General features: G+C 53.5%; 1 protein-coding gene across 1 annotated transcript in view; it reads left to right on the forward strand.

The window, feature by feature from the left end:
• Positions 1–11,991, forward strand: part of SLC9A1 (solute carrier family 9 member A1) — a 50,225-nt gene extending 38,234 nt beyond the window's left edge. Inside the window, exons 3-12 of the mRNA XM_035019385.1 lie at positions 2,326–2,576; positions 3,515–3,732; positions 4,922–5,124; positions 6,641–6,730; positions 7,201–7,271; positions 7,390–7,563; positions 7,778–7,892; positions 8,059–8,160; positions 9,432–9,504; positions 10,147–11,991. Of these exons, the coding sequence (XP_034875276.1) occupies positions 2,326–2,576; positions 3,515–3,732; positions 4,922–5,124; positions 6,641–6,730; positions 7,201–7,271; positions 7,390–7,563; positions 7,778–7,892; positions 8,059–8,160; positions 9,432–9,504; positions 10,147–10,484 (1,635 nt within the window). The 3' untranslated portion in view covers positions 10,485–11,991. The remainder of the gene's footprint in view (positions 1–2,325; positions 2,577–3,514; positions 3,733–4,921; positions 5,125–6,640; positions 6,731–7,200; positions 7,272–7,389; positions 7,564–7,777; positions 7,893–8,058; positions 8,161–9,431; positions 9,505–10,146) is intronic.
• Positions 11,992–23,497: the final 11,506 nt, after the last annotated feature.

Below are 23,497 nucleotides of genomic sequence, written 5' to 3' on the forward strand. Positions count from 1 at the left end.
TCCTTGCTGGACCCCTCGGAGAGTAGGAAAACACAAGGGCACGTGTGCACGCTCACATACGCACCCCCTCTTCACCCACCCCCAGTCCCTCCGGAAGCCGCACCTCAAAGAGACAAAGTAGTGGTGGTCGGCTTGCCGCAGGCAGCCTCAGCTTCCTCTCCTCTTCCTCTTCCTCCCTTGCTGCCTTCGTTGGGTACTTGTGGGGCCGGGAGAGCAGCAGCCTGATCTAAGCAAGCAGGCCTTGGTGCTGGGCCTTCTAGCACCAGCTCTTGCCTCAGTTTCTCCATCTGTAACAAGGATTGCGGTACCCGGCCCGTCATCCTCCCAGGGTTCTTACAGGGGTCACACCAGTGGGTACCACAGACCAAGCCCTCCCCAGTTGGATCTGGGTCTTGGGGTTTAGGTTGGCTCTCCTGGGGAGCAGTGGGGCTGTGGTTATGTCAAGTGGTACCTCAGTCTGGCCAACTTGGGCCTATGGCCAAGTCTCCCCAGGCGGTGGCAGTACCAGTAGGAATTGCCTGTGCTCACTTCCTGTCTGAGCACTTCCAGTCTGACTATTGCCTTATCTAATGCGCACAGAAACTCCATGAGGTTGGCACTGTAATTATCCCGTTTTTCCAAGTGAGGAAATGAGCTACTGATACAGGTTAGGGAACTGGTCCAGGGTCATTTTAGCTGGTAAGTGATGGTAAGTGATGTAGCTGGGCTTCACACCTACACGGTGGGAGTCCAGAGCCCCCACACTTACCACTATGCCGCGCTGCCTCTCTACTCCCATTGACAGTACAACCAGGTGGGAAAGGACGACCTTGCCCTCTCTACCTGCCCCATTGGTCCAGGGGGTAGACCCTGGGGACCCATGAATCTCCTCAGGCCAGGAGTGAGTGTACGTAGCCTAGGGCTGAGAACGCACCTGTTGTCCACTGCTGGATCCCTGCCCCGTCTCTCAGACGGCGATGGCCCAGGCAACACTGGGGACGGGCCAGTGCTTGGTCTCTCCCCTTCTTGCTTGGCCCACGTCAGGCCCTTTCTAGAGCTCTGGGCATGAGGGTGAGTGCCCTGTTTCCTGACATTAAAGCTGAAGGCAGCCCCTGAGCTGCATGGTCTCAGGTCACTTCTCCTACCCACGCCTCCTTGTCTTTAGGTCCTGGGGGCTTTGGAGAGTTCCTTCTCAGCAGTTCTCAGGTCCTCTTCCCTCTCCCTCAGCACCCCAGGCCTGGGAAGTCCCCAGCCGGTTTCCTGGCAAGCTGCCTAGGAGTAGGCCCAGTAGCCAGGGAGCCGGCACCTAAGTGCAGGCAGAACCTCAAAGCTGCCCCCGTCCAGGAGGGCCTGCCCCCTGCTGTAGGGAACAAGTTCTGGGCCTGGTTGTTGCTGGGGCCTGGGGGCCCTTTGTCAAGTCGCTCCGCCACTCAGCTTCAGTTTAGGGGAGGAACAGGCATCCTTGGCTCGCCGACCCCATGAGGCTGTTATGTGTTGAGCAGGATGGCCACTGTCCAAGGGCTTTATGGTATGTGATGTGCCACTTCAACGTCTGTTGCTAGCACTACGGTGACACTGTATTTCCCAGTCGAGGGGCAGCGGGGGAGCCTTAGAAAGCCCCTCATTCCGTAGCATCTGAACTTGGCTGTTCACGGTAACCACCTGGAGAGCTTGTTGAACAGAGATTTCTGGGCCCCACCCCCCGAGAATCCAAGCAGGGTATGGCCTGGCTGTGTATATTTTCAGAAACTTCCAGAGGCTAAGAAGTCCTGTTCTAGTTCGTTGTCTGAACTTTCTCTGCTTTGCGCTGAAGGAGAGACTGAGATCCAGACAGGGACACAGTCTGCCCAAGGCCGAACCGTGAGAGAGGCCACTTACTGGCGCGAGTGGTAGCTGGCACTGTGATGAGCATGGTTCTGGGCACTTTGCCTTTATGAACTAGTTTTAATTCTCGCAGTAGCCCTATACGGTTGGTACTGTTATCCCACTTTAGGGTGAGGGGAAGTGAAGCACGGGGAGCTGGAGTAATTTGCCCCGAGTGTACAGCTGGGGAACAGCAGAGTCACAGTTCCAGCCCAGCTGGTTTGGCTTCGGAGTGTGCGCTCTTAATCAGCACAGCACGCTGCAGGCCTGAAGCAAGGCCCTCCGGCCCCTGGGCCAGTGGGTTTGACCACCTGCTTGGCACTAGGGTTTTTCTGCTATCAGGTGGCCTCCTCTTGTGGCCATGTGGCCTCAGTGGAGGGCATGCGATCACTCTAGGTGGACCCCAGGGAGCTAGACGGCGGGGGGGGGGGGGGGTCCAGGGCTCTGCCCTCCTGCCAACCAGCCTACACCCTCCCCCCCCAGGTCCTGTATCATCTCTTTGAGGAGTTTGCCAACTATGACCGAGTGGGCATTGTGGACATCGTCCTCGGCTTCCTGAGCTTCTTTGTGGTGTCCCTGGGCGGGGTGTTTGTAGGCGTGGTCTACGGGGTCATTGCAGCCTTCACCTCCCGATTCACGGCCCACATCCGCGTCATCGAGCCGCTGTTCGTCTTCCTCTACAGCTACATGGCCTACCTGTCGGCTGAGCTCTTCCACCTGTCGGGCATCATGGCGTGAGTCTGGGTGCAGCATGGGGTAGGCCACCAACCTGGATTCCCTGTGCTTGCGGGGTCATGAGGGGGTTCCCCAGGGCCCAGCCTCCAGCCCTGGGATAAGACTCCTGCACCAGGCTCCAGTTCCTGGGACTGCCCCTGGAAGCACTGAGTTTAAAGTCCTAGAAAGCCTCAGCCCTGCTACTTCTTCCCTTTGCCTCAAAGGGAGTTCCTTGACTGTAGCTGGCCACAGGCTTTCGCATTCACTGTGCCCTTCCACAGCCTCAGGAAGAAGGCCTGGGGCCTCCATTGCCATGAGGAGTCCTGAAGGTCCTGAGGCCTCAGCTGGGTCTTGAAATCCAGGGAATGTGGAGAGGCAGTGAGGTGCAAAGTTTTGCCCAGTAGGGGAAGATATTGGAAGTGCAGAGGCCAGGCCAGATTGAGGGATTCGGGGTAACCTTGAGGATGCCGGGCCAGCAGGAGCAGAGCCCAGGTATGGACGCCAGGCAGGGAGGGCTGGGGCAGCTGCTTGGAAGAGAGCTCCCTATGGGGACCTCCATGTGTTAGAGACACCGTGCCCCAGGGGAATAAACCAAGGCCATGGACGTGTGTGACTGACTCCTGTTAGACGGAGGCAACATGGCCGTGGGGGGGAGGCATGGGCTTTAGAGTCGGGCAGACCTTAGTTTGCATCTTAGCTCTGCCGCTCACTGGCAGGGTGACAGCGGACAGGCATCTGTCTCTCTACCTCCCAGATTCCTCATCTGAAAAATGCAAAAACATGCCCACGCCTGAAGGGTTGAGTGAGAGGACAGAGCTGGACGAGTTGTGTCCTGCAACGGGTTCTGACCTGTCAGGGAGCTCAGGACATGGGCCCCTGTCTGCCTCCATGGCAGTGGAGGGGCTCTGGGAAGGTGTAGCTCCCCTGAACCCCGACCTCTGCTCTTTCATGACCCTAGACTCATCGCCTCGGGAGTGGTGATGCGCCCCTACGTGGAGGCCAACATCTCCCACAAGTCCCACACGACCATCAAGTATTTCCTGAAGATGTGGAGCAGCGTCAGTGAGACCCTCATTTTCATCTTCCTTGGCGTCTCCACCGTGGCCGGCTCCCACCACTGGAACTGGACCTTTGTCATCAGCACCCTGCTCTTCTGCCTCATCGCCCGAGTGCTGGGTGAGGTCCCGGGCTGGAGCCGGGTAGAGGTGTGTGCGTGCGTGCGCGTCGGTGTGCGTGCGCGTGCCCGTGCTTGTGTGTGTGTGATGTGGAGGCAGGAACCGGGCTGGGGGGGGCGGGCGCCTCATGTGAAGGGGCCCAGCCGGGTGGGCTGCTGGCCGCTCCCAGCTCAGCGGCAGGCAGCAGCTTCCCTGCCCCTCTCTGCAGCGCTGAGGCTGTGATGGGTCTTGTGACGGCTCACAGGGAGTCTGCGATCCCTGGGAAGACAGTCATGGTGTGTGAGAACCAAGGGGCCTCAGGGACCTTGGGCCACAGAGCCTGGGTCTGTGAATGTTCTCTGCGTTGTCTCTGGCGCAGATGACTTGAGCACTTGCAGACCCGTCTATGCTGCTGGCCCCGGGCCACACACAGGGACCAGGCCTCGGGTTCTTGGGTTCTGCTTATGCTTTCCAGACATACCTCACCTCAGCGACTGTGTCACTTACCCCTCTGGATCTCACCTCCTCTCCGGGAGTGAGTCTGTGGTCCCTGAGCCTGGCTGGCTATCACCTCTACTTGGTACAGCGTTTGAAAATCCCTTTAGTCCTGGGGCGCCTGGGTGGCTCACTTATTAAGCGTCTGCCTTCGGCTCAGGTCATGATCCCAGGGTCCTGAGATCGAGCCCCGCATCGGGCTCCCTGTTCTGCGGGGAGCCTGCTTCTCCTTCTGCCTCTGCCTCTGCCTCTGTTTCTCATGAATAAGTAAATAAAATCTTTAAAAAAAAAAAAAAGAAAATCCCTTTAGTCCTGAGCCTCATCCTCCAGAGATTCTGGTTCTTTGGGTTGAGGTTGAATCCCGGTCTCTGCCTTTAAAAAAAACCTTTTTATTATGGAAAATTTGAAGCATGTGGAAAAGTAGATTGCATGGACCCATTATAATGGATGGATATCCACTTGTGGCCAGTCTTGTTTCAGCACTTCTTCCAGCCCCCTTCTGACTTCCAGCCACTGGAGGCCTCTGTGATGTCTCTAGAGCACATGCAGGTTGGGAGAGTCCCTGAAGGATCCCCCCAGCTCTTGGCTGAGGGACCCAGGAAATGAGTTCGCTGGGCAGGCGCAGTAGCGGGGCTGCCTCCAGGCAGAGCGGTTGCGGGTGCAGAAGCCAGAAGGGGCTGGGGACAGCTTGACGCTCTTCTTGCCCTTCCTGGCAGGGGTGCTGGGCCTGACCTGGTTCATCAACAAGTTCCGAATCGTGAAGCTGACCCCCAAGGACCAGTTCATCATCGCTTATGGGGGCCTGCGAGGGGCCATCGCCTTCTCCCTGGGCTACCTCCTGGACAAGAAGCACTTCCCCATGTGTGACCTGTTCCTCACTGCCATCATCACGGTCATCTTCTTCACTGTCTTTGTGCAGGTGCTGGACAGGGCGGAGTAGCCCTGCCTGGGGACCCTGACTCTGCCAATGGAAAGAGGAAGCGCACAACCCGCGAGGGGGCCATGGGTTCTAGTCCAGCGATAACTGGCTATGCAGTCTTGGGCAAGCCTCTCCCCCTTTCTGGTCCTCAGTTTCCTTAATTGTGAAAGGGAAGTTGTGATAACGAGCGACCAGTCAGAACGCTGCCTAACTTAGAAATCCAGACAGCGTTGAGAGAAGTGGGCGCAGTCAGCAGGCCCGTGGTGCTAAGTACCGGGCTTCAGGGAAATGATTTAATGTCTTAGGATCTCAGTTTCTATGCCTGTGAAAGGGGAATAATAGCACAAAAGGAGGGGGAAGCTGGAAAGGTTGCTGAACTGGGCAGTAGGAGGTCTGGAGTCAGCCCACGCTCTGCTGCTCTTGTGTGACCTTGGGAAAGACCCTCCTCCCGTTTCTGGGTCTCTGTTCCCCATCTGCGAAGTGAGGGCACCGGCCTAGATGATCCCGGAGTCCTTCCAGCTGCTGGTCAGTGATCTCTGTGCATTTAAATGACCCTGGCTTAGCAGAGAGTCCCCCACACCCCTCAGAATCCCCAGGGAAACCCAGCCTGGATGGTGTCAGTGCTCCACCTTACCTGACCTGTGACTTTGGGCAAGTGAGAAACAATCTGTCCAGGCCTCCATTTCTCTATTCCTTCTGTCTCTCCTAGGCGCAAATCTTGGCAAAGCTTTAGATGGGAAACAGCATTGCCTTCTCAGAAGAAAAACATGTGGAGGCATCCTCCTGGGGCCAGACTGACCTTCTGTCCCTTCTAAGGATAGGGGGCTGCCTCTTTTGCCCTTTTGCCCTGTTCCCATCATCAAAAATATTTTATCACCTTGACTTGGCAGTTGTATACACGAATGGCTTACCAAGCCCATTTTCAGTGAAGTCAGCATTGAGGGAGGGGCCTCCTTGCCTGGGTTTGAATCCAGCTTTACTACTACTTCTGTAAGACCTTAGAAAGTTACATAATCTCTCATCTGTGAGATGGAGACAGTGGAAGAACCTACCTCTCAGGGTCAGTGTGGGCATTCAAGAGCTAATACCTAGTACATCACCCCTGGCTCTGGCACAGGGCACGCATGCAATGAAACTAGCTGTTACTGCTGTTACTAGGCTGGGCGGTTGCAGTCCTGTGAAGTGGTTTTCCCTATCAGCCAGGCCTGACTTCTCTGGGGTTGCAAAGCACATTTGTGGAGGAGCCCACATTAGAACCCAGGGCCTCTGACCCCTCGCCCAGGCTAGGTGACTGGTGTGTGTCATTCAGCTGGAGGGGCTGTATCTTCAGAAAGAAGCAGGCCTTAAGGACCTGCCTTTGTACAAGGGCTGACATGGAGGTTGGGAGAGTGGGGACCTCAGAGCAGAGGGCATCCCAGCTTCAGGGGCTCTGAGGGGTGCGGGGGAGGGGGGAGGCTCCGTGGTCTCCCTGCCAGGGTAGCAGACCTAGAGTGCCTGATGCCCACCTGCCCCCCAGGGCATGACCATTCGGCCCCTGGTAGACCTGTTGGCTGTGAAGAAAAAGCAAGAAACCAAGCGCTCTATCAACGAGGAGATCCACACACAGGTACTGGAAACTGGGCCTTGGCCCTTGGTTGCAGGAGAAGGCTCAGGGAGCTGGGGAGCAGCTAGGCCTCACATCCATTGCTTCACTCGGCCCCCTCCTCCCTTATCCCAGTGCCGGGTGGGCCTTCAGCCCCTTGAGGTCACCAGATGGTGCTCGTAGGCAGGTGTGGTGTGGGCAACCAGGAGCCCTAGGAGGGGGTGTCATGCCATCTCTACCTCTAGTAGGAACCAATCCCAGGCATTGGGCACAGGTGGATTCAGGGAAGGGGGCTCAGCCCGGCCGCGGCAGGGGGTTTGAGGTGCCACGGGTTCAGGATGAGTGAGATGTTGGTGCCACCTCCTGGCTGCTCCTGAAACTGCAAGTCTGGGCTGAGCAGCGCTGCACTGGGGGGAAGGCGGGGGCCCATTCAGAAGTCTCGGTAGGGAAGGAGCCCAGCAGTGAGGCTTGACCTGGCCCTGGGCCCATTTCAGTTCCTGGACCACCTTCTGACAGGCATCGAGGACATCTGTGGCCATTACGGCCACCACCACTGGAAGGACAAGTAGGTGGCAAGCCTGGTGGGCAGGTGGGGGGTGGGGGCAGGTGAGGGTCTCCCTGGGCCTGGGCATCTCCCCACCCTGAGGAGCTGGTTCCATGCATCTTCCTCCTCCTCCCGCCAGGCTCAACCGGTTTAACAAGAAATACGTGAAGAAGTGTCTGATAGCGGGGGAGCGCTCCAAGGAGCCCCAGCTCATCGCCTTCTACCACAAGATGGAGATGAAGCAGGCAATTGAGCTGGTGGAGAGCGGTGGCATGGGCAAGATCCCTTCTGCTGTCTCCACTGTCTCCATGCAGTGAGTGCCGCTGGCGACAGCTTCCGACCCCTCCCACCAGCCTGGCAGGCCACCGGCACCAAGGGGGAGGGCTGGGGGCAGGCCCATCTGTTGTCTGAGCAGGGTAGGGGAGAGAGCTGCGGGGCCACAGAGGACTGCCCCCCCAGGCCATCCCTGGGGTCACTTCCCAGGGTCACAGTTTTGTTGGGGACCTAACCTGTGCCCTGTTGTCCAGGAACATCCACCCCAAGTCCCTGCCTGCCGAGCGCATCCTGCCAGCACTGTCCAAGGACAAGGAGGAGGAGATCCGCAAAATCCTGAGGAACAACTTGCAGAAGACCAGGCAGCGGGTGAGGGGCTGCTTCGTGCCCGGTGCCCCTACAGCAGAGGAGGCCCCCTGCTCCAGCCCTGGCTCACCCTTGCCCCACCTGTGCGCAGAGCCACCCTGCCCCCCGCCAGGCATCCCAGTGGGCCCCCGGCCCTGCTTCCGGGGCCTGACAGCTGTTCCCCCGACAGCTGCGGTCCTACAACAGGCACACACTGGTGGCAGACCCCTACGAGGAGGCCTGGAACCAGATGCTGCTCCGCAGACAGAAGGCCCGGCAACTGGAGCAGAAGGTGGGTCTGGGACTGGAGCCGGCTCCTGCCCTTCCCGGGGAGTCTGGGTTCTCCCTGCCCCCGTGCCCCTGCCACCAGGCCCCTTTGGCGAGAGAGCCACTGTGGCTGTTTTGGCCTCCGCTTGTTTGCAAGACTGAGCCCCAGGGCAGGTTCCAGAAAGCTGCGTCCTGTCCTCCGTCCTCCTCCGCCTCCTCCCCACTCAGGGCAACAAAGAGGCCAATGCCTGCTCACCACATCCTCAGGCATCTGAGTCTATCCACGTGCTCTAACCCCCTCGTCTCCCAGCGAAAAAACTAAAGCCCAGGGGAAAGGCACCTGCCACACATCACAAAGCAAGGCATGTGTGCATGCGATCGTTTGCTCGGGAACGTTTTTGTGAGCGGTTTCTAACTGCTGCACAACAGAGTAGCCTCTGTGGATCCAGCAGAGAGTCGGCCCAGTCCCTCCCTTGCAGAGCTGCTCATGCAGTGGCCCAGGCAGGACAGGAAGTGCAAGGGGCCCAGAGCACTCTGAATGGGGGGGGGGGGGGGCAGTCAGGGTAAGCTTAGGAACAGGGCCAGGATGAAGGGAGTGTGGGCAGAGGAAGGCCCAGGTTATGTTCCCAGTCACAGAACATGGCCCTCGGTAGAAACTGAGAGGGCTCAGCTTTCCAGAAAGCTTGTTAATGGTGTCAGGCTTTGGGCTTTATTCTAAGGGCATGGAGAACCACGAAGCGGTCTGAGAAAGGGGCTGACATGGGAAAGGGTGGGGGGGGGTGGCCTGGATTAGTGTGGTGGCGGAGAGTGGGGGTGGAAAGGAGTGGGTACATTCGAGGGACATTTAGGAAGTGGGAGTAGCAAGACTTGGTCACCTATTTGAGGTGGGGCTGCGGGAAGAGGAAAGAGGTCATTCTCTAGCCTTCTGCTCTGGGCTGTTGGGAGTGGTGGTTCAGTAGGGGATGCCAAGGATGGAACAAGGTCTTGAGGGAAGATAAGAATCTGGGTTCAGTTTCAGCCTATTGCATCGAGATACCTGGGGGCCATTTGGGGTCCAGGTGTCCACTCCTGAGCTGACTTTATGGGTCTGGAGCTTGACGGAGGCTGGGCTGAGCCTTCAGGAACTCCTGAGCTGGGGCCTCAGTGCTGGCACTGACAGAGGCAGACGACGAGCCTAATGAGGAACCACCAGAGGGGCGCGGTCCCGAACACGCCGAAGGAGGGCGTGGCCACCAGCCTTGGGCGCCATCCCGAGGGGCTGCCCGTGCTCACCCCCATCTGTCCTGTCTTTGTCAGATCAACAACTACCTGACGGTGCCGGCCCACAAGCTGGACTCACCTACCATGTCGAGGGCCCGCATCGGCTCAGGTAAGGCGGGGCACAGGGTGCCCGGAGAGGGGCCTGGAGGCTGAACACTCAGTACCACTGTCTCCTGAGGATGAGACTCCCAACAGGAAGGGGCCTCAGGGAGCCACTGGGGAGGACAGGCTTCTCCCTCTGACCTCCTCCCAAGCCATGAGCTCCTTCTACATCAGGTGGAGTTGGGGCTTCCCCCAAGGGGGCAGAAGCATGGCCCTGCTGTCCTCCCCAGGGACAGAGGTGCTCCATGTGGGGCTTACGGGGAGGCCTGTGAAGGGCTTTGGTGCCTGGCAGGGAGGCAAGAAGGGTCTGCACCATTGGGATATCCAGCATGTGGGGGAGACAGTAGCAGGCCTTCTCCCAGGCCTGGGCCCTGGGGGCAGATGGTGACTCAGGAGGGGGCTCTAATTCTTGGTCTGGGGAAGGTCACCTGTGGGAGCCCCTGGTCCGAGAGGAATGCAGTCCTGCCTTTGGGACCGCAGTGTGAGGGGAAGAGAAACTGCTGATGAGGGCTCATCCAGCCCACGTGGAGTAATCCTGAAACATGGCAGCACTACCACGCTCACAGGAAGCCTCTCTGGGAATTGCTGGCACACGCCGGGCAGGGCTCGGGGGCAGAAGCCAGCTTGTGCCTTTGCTCTTGGTCCCCAGACCCGCTGGCCTATGAGCCGAAGGCCGACTTGCCGGTTATCACCATCGACCCAGCCTCCCCGCAGTCGCCCGAGTCTGTGGACCTGGTGAATGAGGAGCTGAAGGGCAAGGTCTTGGGGCTGAACCGGGACCCAGCCAGGGTGGCGGAGGAGGACGAGGATGACGATGGGGGCATTGTGATGCGGACCAAGGAGCTCTCTTCCCCAGGAACAGATGATGTCTTCACCCCTGTGCCCAGTGACAGCCCCAGCTCCCAGAGGATACAGCGCTGCCTCAGTGACCCAGGTCCCCACCCCGAGCCTGGGGAGGGAGAGCCTTTCATCCCCAAGGGGCCGTAGCGCTGGGGTCAGTGGGCAGTGCCCGTCCCACCACAGACTCTCCCACCAGAGCAGGGGCTGCTGGGGGAGCTGGGGGCTCCCTTTGTCCTTCCTGACCTGGATTGGCCCTGCCCCTCCCCTGACCGCATGGCAGCTGGGCCCACAGCCCCCACTGCAGCACGGCTTCCCCCTGCCTCCTGGGAAGCACCCTCCCTCCCAGCAGAACTGCCTTCCCAATCCATTTGGCAGAACTGTTGGGCTGTGAGGCAGATCCTGCCCCTTCCCGATTCAGGCTCTCTCCCAAACCCGGCCGAGGGCCTTGAGATTCCCAGCCCTCAGAGGCCTAGTCCCTACTCCATCAACCTCATTCAGACCAATCTTAGTTCCTAACCAAAAAGCCTCTGGCTCAGCCTTGGTCCCACCTGGAAAGGGAAGGAGCCAAGACCTTTCTTGGCCTAGGCCGGGCCCTACATTAACAGCGGAAAGACTGGGGGACCAGGTATCTGACTGGGGTAGGGATCAGTGACACCCGGCAGGCCCACCCTCTTCCTGCCAACTCTGTCACCCTGGCCAGCCCCCCTGACCTGTGTTACTCAGAGCTGCAGGCTGAGGGTGTCTCTGAGCTTCTCCGACTGGAGCTGGGGCGCTTTGGACAGTGATGTGACTTCGCTTTCCAGACTGCTCCAGTGGGGACCACTGGACCCTCCAGGGGCGACTGTCAGGGGTGGGACTGTCAGGGGCTCCAGAAAGTGCTGCCTTTTTATCTGTTTTGTTTGCTCACACTCCATTCAATTTGCACAGAGGGCATTCCTGTTTTTAAAACATTTTGAAAACCCCTGGCTTACCAGAGCTCTAGCCCTCCTACTCCAGAGAATTACCCCTCCTCGTCTGTGCCTGTCTGCCCAACACTCCCCCAGGTTGGTCCTCTGGGCTCTTAACTGTGGCCCCAAGGCTATGATTTTAGAAGTGACCTCTTCCACTCCAATTCATGATTCTCTAACTCGCTGATGCTGGGCTCCCCAGCACCTTCTATGCTCTTGGGCCTGACCTCCAGTTCCTGCTGGCCTGTTCTTTCTCTCATCCCTCTCCACCCCCTTGGCCCCTGGACCTCTTACATGCACTGCACCCAGCTTGCTGTGGAGCCCAGTCCTTAGGGGAGAAGGCCTCTCCGAGCATCTCCCACCCCACCAGGACTGGTGGGTGGGCAGAGTCCTGGGCCCCCAGAGGCCTTTGCTCCCAGGCACACACTCCTGCCCCCACTGCCACCATGGCCAGGCCCAGGCCCGTTGGTGTCTGTCCTTCCCCAGGATTGTGCAATAGTCAGAGTGTCCCTCTTCCCAGCCGACTGGGCAGTGGGTGCCCCTCTGTCCCTCTCCTCTCCATGCAAGTGCTGTTTTGGGCAGGAGTTCACCACGCAAGGGTGACGTGGACAACCAGGTTCAAAGCCGCCACAGCTGCTGTGGTTCTGCCGCCCACACGGAAGAAACCGGATCTTTTTCATATTCTAATAAAGCAGTGTGAGTTTTTATAGAGTTGAGGGCTGCTTCCTAGGGACCAGGACTTCGGGAAGGAGGGTGGCCTGGGGGTACCTAGCTCAGTGGCTGGCACAAGAAACACCGAATCCCCATCAGCTGCGGGCGTGGTCCTTACTGTGTGCCAGGCACCAGATAGAGCAGTGAGCAGCGCAGGGCGCTCCCTGCCCTCGGGTGCCTTCAGCCTCTCAGGGAGGCAGCCTGGCGATGGGGGGGTGGGGGTGGGGGGGGACAAGGAGGACTGTCCTGAGTCATCTTAGGAAAGGACTAGAGAATGAGCTGAGGTTACCAGGTGAAGAAGGTGTCAGGGAGTTCCTGAATGTTCTAATCAGGAGCTGCCCTGGCAAAGACCCTAGGATCTGAGAAAAGGCCCGTTTGGCTGGGTCAGAGGGTGACAGGAAGGGAGGCAAAGATAGGACCTAGCGGTCCTCAGTTAGATTTTGGTTTATAGGAAGGGCAACGGGAAGGTTCTGTCACCTGTAAAGCGTGGATGAAAGTGCTCAGGTGTGTAAGGGTCAGCACAGTGCCGGGTCCAGTGGGCTCAGTTCAGTGGAGGTTGGATCCCTGAGGTGCATTTCCAGGAGCTGACCACCAGAGGGCAGTGGGGCCTTGGCACACATCCCGGGCACCCCTGGAACCTGGGCTGCCCAGGGAAAGCGTCTCTTTTGCTCAGACCGGGAGTCTGGAGTGGTCAGTGCCAAAAGGCCTGTCAGGAAGGACCATAGCATCCATTCCTGTATCAACCAGTGCCCCAACAAGAAAAGATGGTACATTCAAAGCAATATGGAAGAGCCTTCAACTAAAGGATTCTTTACAGAGGTGTGGGCAGGGTGAAGGGAACCTAGCAGGCATGGGGCCCAGGGGGCTCACACCACAGTGAAGCTGTTATAACCCCTCCACCTGAAGAGCAAGAGGAAGGGAGCTGCCCTACTGGTGCCTCCCCTTGGCCAAACCCATCTGAAAGCCAGAAAGGAAGGCCTCCGAATGACTTCACTGAGTTTGGCCCACAGAGGTCAGCCTTGCAGTAAATGGAGCAAGGGGAGAGTGGATTTAGGGGACAGGATATCTGAGCAGGGCTGTTCCTTTTGCCCCTACACCATCCACCCATCCTTCAGATGAAAAACTCATGTCCCTATTGCTTAATGATTCCAGAATTTCTGCTTGGGGTGATGAAAAGTTTTGAAAATAGTTTGTGGTGATGGGTGCACAACATTGTGAAGGTACAAAGTGCTCTGGATGGTTCACTTCAACATAGCTCATTTTAGGTTATGTGCCTTTCAGCTCAATTTTTTTTTTTAAAGATTTTTTTAATTTATTTATTTTGAGAGAGAGAATGAGAGACAGAGAGCATGAGAGGGAGGAGGGTCAGAGGGAGAAGCAGACTCCCTGCCGAGCAGGGAGCCCGATGCGGGACTCGATCCCGGGACTCCAGGATCATGACCTGAGCTGAAGGCAGTCGCTTAACCAACTGAGCCACCCAGGCGCCCTCAGCTCAATTTTTTTTAAAATGGAAGGAAAGCTCATCCCCAACAGGAAAACCAGTCTCATCAGCCACCACCTCCTTGTCAGACACCATATTCTTGTCGTGCTTCAGTCATACCCTTTAACTTAAAATGTCATCACCAGGCTCTTTCAGTAAGATGAGGGGTGGGGTGCAGAAAACAACAGAAACCCACCAAGGAACCCCTTCTGCAGCTGGTCACAATGCTTAGTTCAGCACTCGATGGCATCCTCCTTCCACCCCCTTCTATGCCCCTCTTACCAGCTGCCAGCTCTCTGGCTGGTTGGGCTCTTTACCTGGTGGGTTGTCCTAAGCCTTTATTCCTGTGCAATTCAGGTTTTCTTCTTGGTCTTAGGTTCGTTGGGTTGCCAAGTTTCCCGTTGACGGTCATTATTGGACATGGGAGATCCAAGAGGCACCCAGTAAATCTTCTGGATTCCAGATGTTGCCTTCCTGCCCATCCCCCATTTTCCTTCTAGTAATCTAGATTAATCACACTATCTGGTACAGTTGACCCCCTCTCTGACTTTAGGTTAAGTAACATACAGAGCTCAAAATGACCCAAGGGAAGACTCTACTTCCAATTTAAAGGAAGCACATATGTGTTCCCTGGAGGAAGTATTCCTCCAGGCCCACTGAACACAAAGTCGAGAGGATGGAAAGCAAAAATTCCCCCAGGAAGTTATTCGGAATAATATTGAGCAGAGCCACTCCCATCCCTACCACTTGGTCCCTGGGCCTCTGTGTTCTGGCTATGAGAGGTGGAACCAGATATTGACCACTGATTTAAAGCATGGACTGCATCCTGCCCGTCCACCTCACATTGCACAGTAGTATCTCCCAGCTGGTGCTGTAACACTATTCTATCCATTCAACTGCTTCTGAGCGACAGGGCACATTGTAAGTCCAATGCATTAAGATCATTGCTGTATGCCCCTCACCATAGAATGAAATTAGGCAATGTGTGGGATAGCATAGTGATGAATAAGGCATTCTGGAAAGTCCAGAGACGATGGTGCTGGCTGAAGCCTTGCAGGCAGGGAAGGGAAGTGCGTATCAGAAATATATGTTTATTACCATGAGCTAGTAAGTAACTTTTCCCTTCATAAAAGAAGGGGTTAGTGTAATCGACCCACCAATGGGTAGGTAGATGGTCCCCCTAGAACAGTGGTTCTCAAGGTTTTGGTCTCAGAAATCCTTCACATTCTTAAAAATTATTGAAAAATTGTACTCTTAAAAATTATAAAGGGCCTTTGTGGTGGTTATATTTATTTTGCTGGATGAGAAATTAAGCTTTAAAGATTTTTTAAAATTTATTTGTCAGAGAGCATGTAAGCAAGGGGAGTGGCAGGCAGAGAGAGAAGCAGGCTCCCCGCTGAGCAAGGAGCCCAATGCAGGATTCGGTCCCAGGACCCTGGGATCGTGACCTGAGCCAAAGGCAGATGCTTAACTGACTGAGCCACCCAGGTGTCCCCAAGAAATTAAGCTTTAAAATAGTCATTTAAAATGAATATATCTATTACATGTTAATACAAATGTAAAGTTTTGAATGAAAAATAACTTTCAAAACAACTGTGAAGAGAGCAGCCTTACTCAACATTTTTGCCAATCTTGAAAGATATTTGGCTCAATGCAAGACAGCTAGATTCTCAAATCTGCTTCAGCATTTAGTCTGTTGTATGTATGTCAGCCCTCTGGAAAATTCCTATATACACTCATGAAAGAATGACAATGAAATAGACAAAGAATGCCTTAGTAGTAATATGAAGGTAGATTTGACCTCACAGAACTCCTAAAAGACTATTGGGGAACCCCCAGGGGTTCCTAGTTTACACTTTGAGAACCATTGACCCAGGGAATGGTGCCACATAGGAAACTCAGCTTGGTCTTTGCTGTGGGCAGCCAGGGTGCTCAGCAGTGCCAATTGCCCATCAGATTAGGTGAGGGAAATATGTTGAGCCTATGTGCATTAGTTTTCTATAGCTGCTGTAATAAATTACCACACATTTAATAACTTCAAACAACACAAATTTATTATCTTACAGTTCTGGAAGTCAGAAGCTTGACATAAGCCTTACTGGGCTGAAACCAAGGTGTCAGCAAAGCTGCATTCCTTTCTGAAGTCTCTAGAGGAGAATCTATTGTTCTTGCTTCTAGAGGCTACCTGCATTCCTTAGCAGGTGCCCTCCTTCCATCTTCAAAATTGGTCATGGCCAATCCTTTCCCACATTATACCACCCTGACACAGACTACCTCCTCCTTCCACATTTAAAGACCCTTGTGATTACATTGGGCCCATCCAGATAATGCAGGATACTCTCCCTAGTTTTACAATCAGCTGTTCAGCAACCTTAATTCTATCTGCTACCTTAATTCACCTTTGCCATATAAAATGTATTCACAGATTCCAAGAATTAGAACATCTTTGGGATGTCATTATTCTGCCTACCTTACTATGAATAGCCCCCATCCCTGCCACCATGGCCACTCTATGTGGGCCCATTGAGCAAGAACCAAGGTAGCTGGGAAAAGAAGTTGACATCTACAGAACGGGTCTCATCCGCCTGATTATTGACAGCTTTCTTCATAATGGATGCTCTCGCAGGGCATTTGTGTGGGTCAGAAATAGCTTCACCACCTGTGCCCATTTCAAGAAGTCCATCCATATATTTCTCCCTTAGACCTCACCGCCAATCTCCCAGTCTTGTCATTTTCGGGTTTCTGACCAGCCAGCAAACTTGTTCGTCACTGATCGCCATCCCTCCTTCCACGCAGAATGGACAGCCGATATAACCCGAAGTTCTACCCTGATGCTCTAAGAGCTTTATCCCTTCATCGATGTCTCGTAGAGACACCCTGAGTGTGGCTTTAATGCAGCAGTTGTCCACTTGTGGCTGGTGCTTACATACCACGCAGACTCACTTGGAAATCGTGTCTGTGTTTTCTCCCCCAACTTGAGGGAGAAGCAGTGAAGCAATAAGAGGAGGTACCATGGGAATTTGAACCACCTGCTCATGCAATTTCCCTGTGCCTTCTGGACTTGCTCAGACCTGATTTCATATATGCCATTTAATGATAGAATGCTACCATGCATGTCCAATTTTATGATTAGCGGGATCAGATAATATCCAGTTCTGGTGGCATGGGTCACTTGGTGTCCACAGTCAGGCCTCCAGTCTCCACCATGTCCAGTTGGGAGCCAGGAGCTGTTTTTATTTTTTTATTTTTTTTTAAAGATTTTATTTATTTGACAGAGAGAGACACAGGAGAGAGGGAACACAAGCAGGGGGAGTGGGCATGGGAGAGGGAGAAGCAGGCTTCCCTCTGAGCAGGGAGCCCGATGGGGGGCTTGATCCCAGGACCCTGGGATCATGACCTGAGCCCAAGGCAGCCGCTTAACGACTGAGCCACCCAGGTGCCCCCAGGAGCTGTTTTTAAATGGAGAATAGTTATTGGCAGAAGAAAGTATGAATTAACCTAAAACCCTAAGGGTCTGTAACTGTCCTGCAACTTTCCTGTTGGAGCTTGTCTACACAGCAACTTTTTCGCCATTGTCACTGCCAACTGCCAACTGCCACTTCCAGGGCAGCTTGCTCTGTGGTCTTATGTTGCTGTAGGCCTCACTCGAAATGTTCAGTCTTCCAGGTTTCTCAGTAAATGGGTAGAATAGCACAGCCCAGTGGGATATATGTTGCCTCGAAAATCCAGAACCCCATCAAACATTTTGCCTCTTTCTTTGCAGGGGGCAGTATAAGGTTCAGCAACTTGTCTTTTGTTTTATAGGAGATATCTTGACATGCCCCAGACCACCAGATTGCCTAGGAATTTCACTGACATGACGTGCCTCTGAATTTTTGTGCGATTTATCACCCGTTGGCATACATATGTTCTACCAAGAATCTAAAGTGCTCCCAATCTCCTGCTCACTAGGCCCAATTACCAAAATCTCATCAATATAATGAACCAGCATAGTGTTCTGAACTATATCAAGATGATGGTTGTCACTTTGGACCATGTTATGACAGAAACCCGCAGAATAGACAAAACCCTGAAGTAATAGAGGGAAGACGTACTGCTGTCTCTGCTATACAAAGGCAGATGATTTCCGATGATCTTTACTTAGTGGAATAGAAAAGAACGCGTCTTGGGTCAAAGATGTACATCAGACTAGGAGCTGTGCTGACTTGTTCCGGTAAAAAAATTCATGTGTAGAACCACAGCTGCAATTGACATCCTACCTAATCTAGAGCCATTCCCCAAGACCCAACAGGTTTTAACATCAGCCAAGTAAGTGAGGTAAACTGAGGCTTAAGAGGAATGATAATCTCTGCATAGTTCAGATCTTTGATGGCGGCACTAATTTCTGAAATTCCCTGAGGAATACAGTATTGCCTTTGGTTGGCTCCTCTGATGGTGGTGACATTGCAGTTCAGGGGCTTCCATTTGGCCTTTCCATCCCTCAGAGCCTCGTTGAGTCAGGAAACTAGTGGGGGGATTCTTCCAGTTAATTTACAGACACAGGGTCTGTGGTTCCTTGGACCCACTGGGGCTAAGAATAGATTGAAAGCCTTGAACTCATGACTCCATGCAAGAGAGGAAATCCAGGAAGCCCCCAGGGTGACCCTGAAGGAATCTGCTCTCTGGTAGTGACAGTGCAGGCGGAGGACCAAGCCCAGGCCCTCACTGTCAAAGTCCCAGGGTTGCAGAGCCAATGAAATGTGCCACCCCCAAGTATCTTCTGCTAAGGAGAACCCAACACACCCTGAATCTTCCCTGTTGGTGAGGGCAGAATGCCCTGCTTTCGGTCTGAGGAAACCAGCCTTTCCTAGCATAAAAGTCATTCAGTGACTTCATTTGGGGGAAGTTGCCTCACGAGGGATGTTGATTTTCCTCAGAACGCACCCCATCACCTCTCATTGCCTCCAGGCAAATATGAGAAATTTTTCCCCCCAGCGTAGCCCAGTTTAAGGCTTTCAATCTGTTTTTTTCCTTTGTGTACATTTCCTAGGGCCATCAGATGGAGAGTCAGAAGGCCACTCCAGGCTGTAATCACTACTGTCACGGGGGGTACCGCAGATTGCTGATGCCCATTACCCCTGTCAAGGAGGCTGCTCAAGCGCCAATCACGATGTGGGAGCCACCCAATTTCAGACGTCAGCACCAAGGATCTGTTTCCCAGGGCCATTCTGATATCAATTCTTGTAGCCATCAGGGCCCTGGATGGAAACAGATCGCATATTCAAAGGGGGTAATTGAAAAGGGTTTGAGGAAGAGACTTTTACAAAGTGGTGGGCAGAGTTGAAGGGGCCAAGAAAGGCTGGTAGCACTCAGGGCTAGCAGCAGCAAGAAGCCTTTGCCACCTGGGGAACAAGAGAAGGTTCCAGAACCTGGTGAGAGCTGCGGCCTTGGGATAGTCAGCTTCCACTGACCAGTGCAGAATGGAGAAAGGTGAAGTGAGCCTGTAGAGTGAGCATCTGACACGATGCCCCATTTTACAGAGAGACCAAGGCTTAGCTGCCCCCATGCAATTCAGCAGGTAGGCCCAGAGTGTGCAGGCTTGCGTGCGTGCGTGCGTGCGTGTGTGTGTGTGTGTTGGTGTGAAGGGAGGGCACAGACCCCTGTCCTGTAAGCACCAGCAGGCTGGTGGGGTAGACACCCACCCTCAGCTTCATTTCCCCATCTGTCACAGAGTCTTCCTAATTTCTACCCACATCATAAGCTCAATAAAAGGATCATGTGAGAGCCAGGAAAGCAATTTTCCATCAAGGAACATTTTTTGAGGACCCACTACAGGCCGAACTGTGTGCTCAGGGGAAGAATGGAGAGGGACTTCAGGAAGGGGGACCCACAAGAATTGAACCCAGAAGCAGGAATCGCTGGACTCCTGGAAGGTGGAAAGTCTGGGGGGCTGCAGAGAGAGAGAGAAATAGGCAGCCTTGATCATGCATCTCTGGAACTGTTTCTCCTTCCACGTCCCAGAGAAGCCCCTGAGATGACCTTGCATCAGGAAAGGGGGAAGGGCGGGTCAGAGGTGGCTCCGAAACGAGGTGGCAGGTGGTGAGAGAAGATTGTGCTCGAATGCGGTCTATGTCTGCTGGACTGGCCGTGTGGCCCACAGGATGTCAACCAGACTCTCGGCTCCAGCAGACCACCCGTCCGGGGCCCACTGGCTGGCCATTCCGGCCCGCAAGCCAGCCCACAAATATCCCCGGTGCCTGGCCTGTTCTGCTGGTCCTTCTCTGCTATAGCGTCCGAATTTGAGCACCAACTGTGTGATGTTAGATGTCTGTTAGTTTAAGCTCAGCTCCGGGAGCAGACAGTTGCTCTGAGGGAATTCACACCGAGAGGGGTGAGGGTGAAGGTTCTCGGCCCCAGTGCCCAGCAGGGCAATTCTCTCATCCTGGCCACCACCAGAGCTTAGCTTCTTTTATTTCCCATCAACCCCAGAGGCTGTACCAGTTAGCACACTGGTATTAGAAATGGGCCTCACTGGGGCCCAAGACATGGGGACTGGCTGGGATGTTATAAAAACAGTCCACCGACCTTGCCTGGACAGCGTCTGCAAATCCAGCCACCAGGGCGCCTGGCAGGCTTAGTGGGTGGGGCATGCGACTCTTGATCTCAGGGTTGTGAGTTCAAGCCCCACAATGGGTGTAGAGATTACTAAAAATATTTTTGTAAATCTTAAAAAAGAAAATGCAGCTACCAGCAGTGTTTGCTGTGAGTCCGGGGGTTGACTGAAAGGGGGCAAGAGGGAATTTCTGGGGTGAGAGAAATATTCCTGAGCTTGATCAGAGTGTTGTCACTTAGGATCCGTGCATATTACTATGTATACATTTTATGTCCGTGTTTTAAAAGTGACATTAAAACATCTTGCCACCGGCCCTGGAGTTCACATTCTGCCTAGTTAATCTCTGCAGCACCCAGCGTTCTGCCGCTGCTGGGGAGGGTTCTGGGAGCCTGGCCGCGTAGCTGTCGGCCCAGTCGTATGAAAGCTCACCACTCTTGCAAAGGCGAGACAGACCGTGGTCTGGTGGAGCAGATGGACACGAGACATGCGCACACATCCATGTATGTGTGCTCAGTGCACTGAAGGAGACAAAGAGAATAATGGGGGGAGTCCTTCAGATCCAGGGGGACCCGAAAGGCTCTCTGAGGGGGTCCCGTGTAAGCTGCAGCTGAAGGGAAAGGCACCAGCTGTGATGAGTCATACAGAGAATGTTCGATCAGAGAGATGGGCAGGACCCTGACATTTCTGAGGACCCAGGAGAAGGCCTTTTGTGGCTGGAGAGAAGGGAGAAAAGCACAGGAGAGCAGGGAGTGATTCTATTTCTATTCTATTCTATTTCAAGTCCCATGATTTAGGCAGGGTAGTTATATTATCTGATGTGTGCTTTGAAAGGATGACTTGGGGCCATGTGGAGAATTGATTGAAGGGGGTCTGGAGTGGAAGAAGAAAGTAAGGAGACTGGACCAGCGTCCCAGGTCAAGGTGACAGTGGCTGGGACTAAGGTACAGACAGTGCTGATGTGGACGTGTGTCATTTAGAGGACTAGTGACAGACCCTGATGGGCCGCATAGAACACGTGAGAGTAAGGCAGGAATCAAGGAAAACTCCAGCATCCAGGCTCCAGTGGCTGTGGGGGCGGGGGGTGCTGTTCACGGGCTGAGCTTGAGATGCTGGTGGGAGAGCTGAGCGGACCTATCAAGTAAGTCTTCACAGAGATGATCTGGAGCTCAGAAGGGGCTGGGCTAGAGATGAAATGGTGTGTGTCTTACAGTATCTACATGGCATTAAAAGCCACAAAACCAGATGAACTAACCTAGGGAGAGCAGGTGGGTAGAAAAGGGCCGAGGGCCCACCGCCAGGGGCCCGCGGAACCACTAGTGTTTCCAGTTTGGGTGGAAGAGAGCAAACTGTGCAAGACTGAAGAGGACGGGCCAGAGATTTGGAAGGAAGGTCAGGAGCACATGGTATCATCAAAAGGAGAATATCTCAAGGAGGAGAAAATGGGCAGCAACGTTGAATGTGGCTGGGACCGTGAGTCTGATGATAATAGAACCTTTTCTATTATCTGCCCATCGGGCAGAAGAACTGTGACACCACCACAGGGATTCAAGCAGCCAAATCCAGCAGGTGGGGAATTCTGGAACAATGAGCACACATCTTCAAAAAATAAGTGGCAAGACCAAAAACTAAAAACTAAAACTAAAAAGCAAAAAGAGGATTATTGTAGATTAAATGAAATGTAAGGACTAGATCAACCAAATACAATGAATGAAAAAAAAACACAGTGAATGGCTCTTGTTTTGATCTTGATTCAAACCAACCTGCTGCAAAAAGACATTTGTGGAGGGAAATGTGATGATGTATTAGGTAACATTGAGGAATTATTGTTATTTTCGTATTGACAATGCTACTGGGCTCATATTTTAAAAGTCATTGTTGGGGCACCTGGGTGGCTCAGTTGGTTAAGTCTCTGACTCTTGATTTTGGCTCAGGTCATGATCTCAGGGATCATGGAGCCTGCTTGGGAGTCTCTCTCTCCCTCTCCCTCTGCCCCTCCCCACTCACTCTCTCTAAATAAATATATAAATAAATTAATTAATTAAATAAAATAAAAGTCATTGTCTTAGGAGCACCTGGCTGCTCAGTCGGTGGAGCATGCAAGCCTTGATCTTGGAGTTGTGAGTTCGAGCCCCATGTTGGGTGTAGAGCTTACTTAAAAATAAAATCTTTAAAAAAAAAAGTCATTGTCTTAGAAATCCATACTGAAGTACTGATTTATTTACTAATGGTATAAATAACTTGGATTTGATTTAAAATGACCAGAAGAATAGAAGAGAAAGAAGTGGTAGGGCAGAGATAGAACACTAACCACACACCGATGTCAGTTGGAGATGAGTGTTTGAGTTCATGGACATTCATTGTATTGTTCTATTTTACTTACGTGTGAAATTTTCCATAATAAAAAAAGTAAAAGAAAGAAAAAATTCAAAAGGAAATGCTTATTGGATTTGGCAAGATGGAAACCAGTAGCCTGACAAGGGAAATCTCAATAAATGAAGCCAGATTGGAGGGGGTTGAGGAGTGGATGGGACACATCGAGTCTAGACTGCACTTTTAAGTTCGTCGTGTTAGGGAGAGGGGATTGAGGCAGTAACTGCAGGAGGTAAAAGTCAAGGGCTTCCGTGATAGGCAGAATTCTAAGATGGCCCCCGAGATTCCTGCCTCCTGGTGTATCATGCCTTGTATAATCCCCTCCCCTTGAATGTGGGCAGAAACTATCATGGAACATCACACCTGTGATTAGGTTACATTATATGGCAAAGGTGAAGGATTTTGCAGATACAATTAAAGTCCCTAATTGGTTGACTTGGAGTTAATCGTAAGGCAGAGTATCCTGGTGGGCCTGACCTAATCAGGTGAGTCCTTAAAAGAAAGAGATTCTACTCCTGGCCTTGAAGAAGCAAACTGCCATGCTGTGAAGAGGGCCACATGGCAGAGAACAGCTGGTGGCTGCTAGGAGCTGAGAATGACTCCCAGGTGACAGAAGAAAGTGGGCACCTCAGCCCTACTGCTGCAAGGAGCTGAATTCTGCCACCAACTAATGAGCCTGGAAGAGGAGCCCGAGCCTCAGAAGAGATCACAGCCTTGCCCAACACTTTGTTTTCAGCCTGGTGAGACCCTGGGCAGAGAGCCCAACGAAAGCATGCTGGACTTCTGGGCAGAGGGCCCAACGAAAGCATGCTGGACTTCTGACCCACAGAAACCGTGGCACAGTCTGTGTTGTTCTAAGCCACTGAGCTGGGGATGTGTGTGGGTGTGTGGAATAGAAAACCAATACAAATGTCTGTTTTGTTTTATTGAGGAAGATGGGAGATATTAGAGATGGTCCTACGCTGTTGGGAAATGACTCAGTAGGGAAGGAAACACTTTGAGAAAGTAAAAGGGGTAAAGATTCAGAGTCAAACGCCCTGGGGAGAAGCAGGGGCAGCTT

The sequence above is a fragment of the Mirounga leonina genome, unplaced genomic scaffold (assembly GCF_011800145.1).
Source record: "Mirounga leonina isolate KUSES-001 unplaced genomic scaffold, KU_Mleo_1.0 Mir_173, whole genome shotgun sequence".
Taxonomy (NCBI): Eukaryota; Metazoa; Chordata; class Mammalia; order Carnivora; family Phocidae; genus Mirounga; species Mirounga leonina.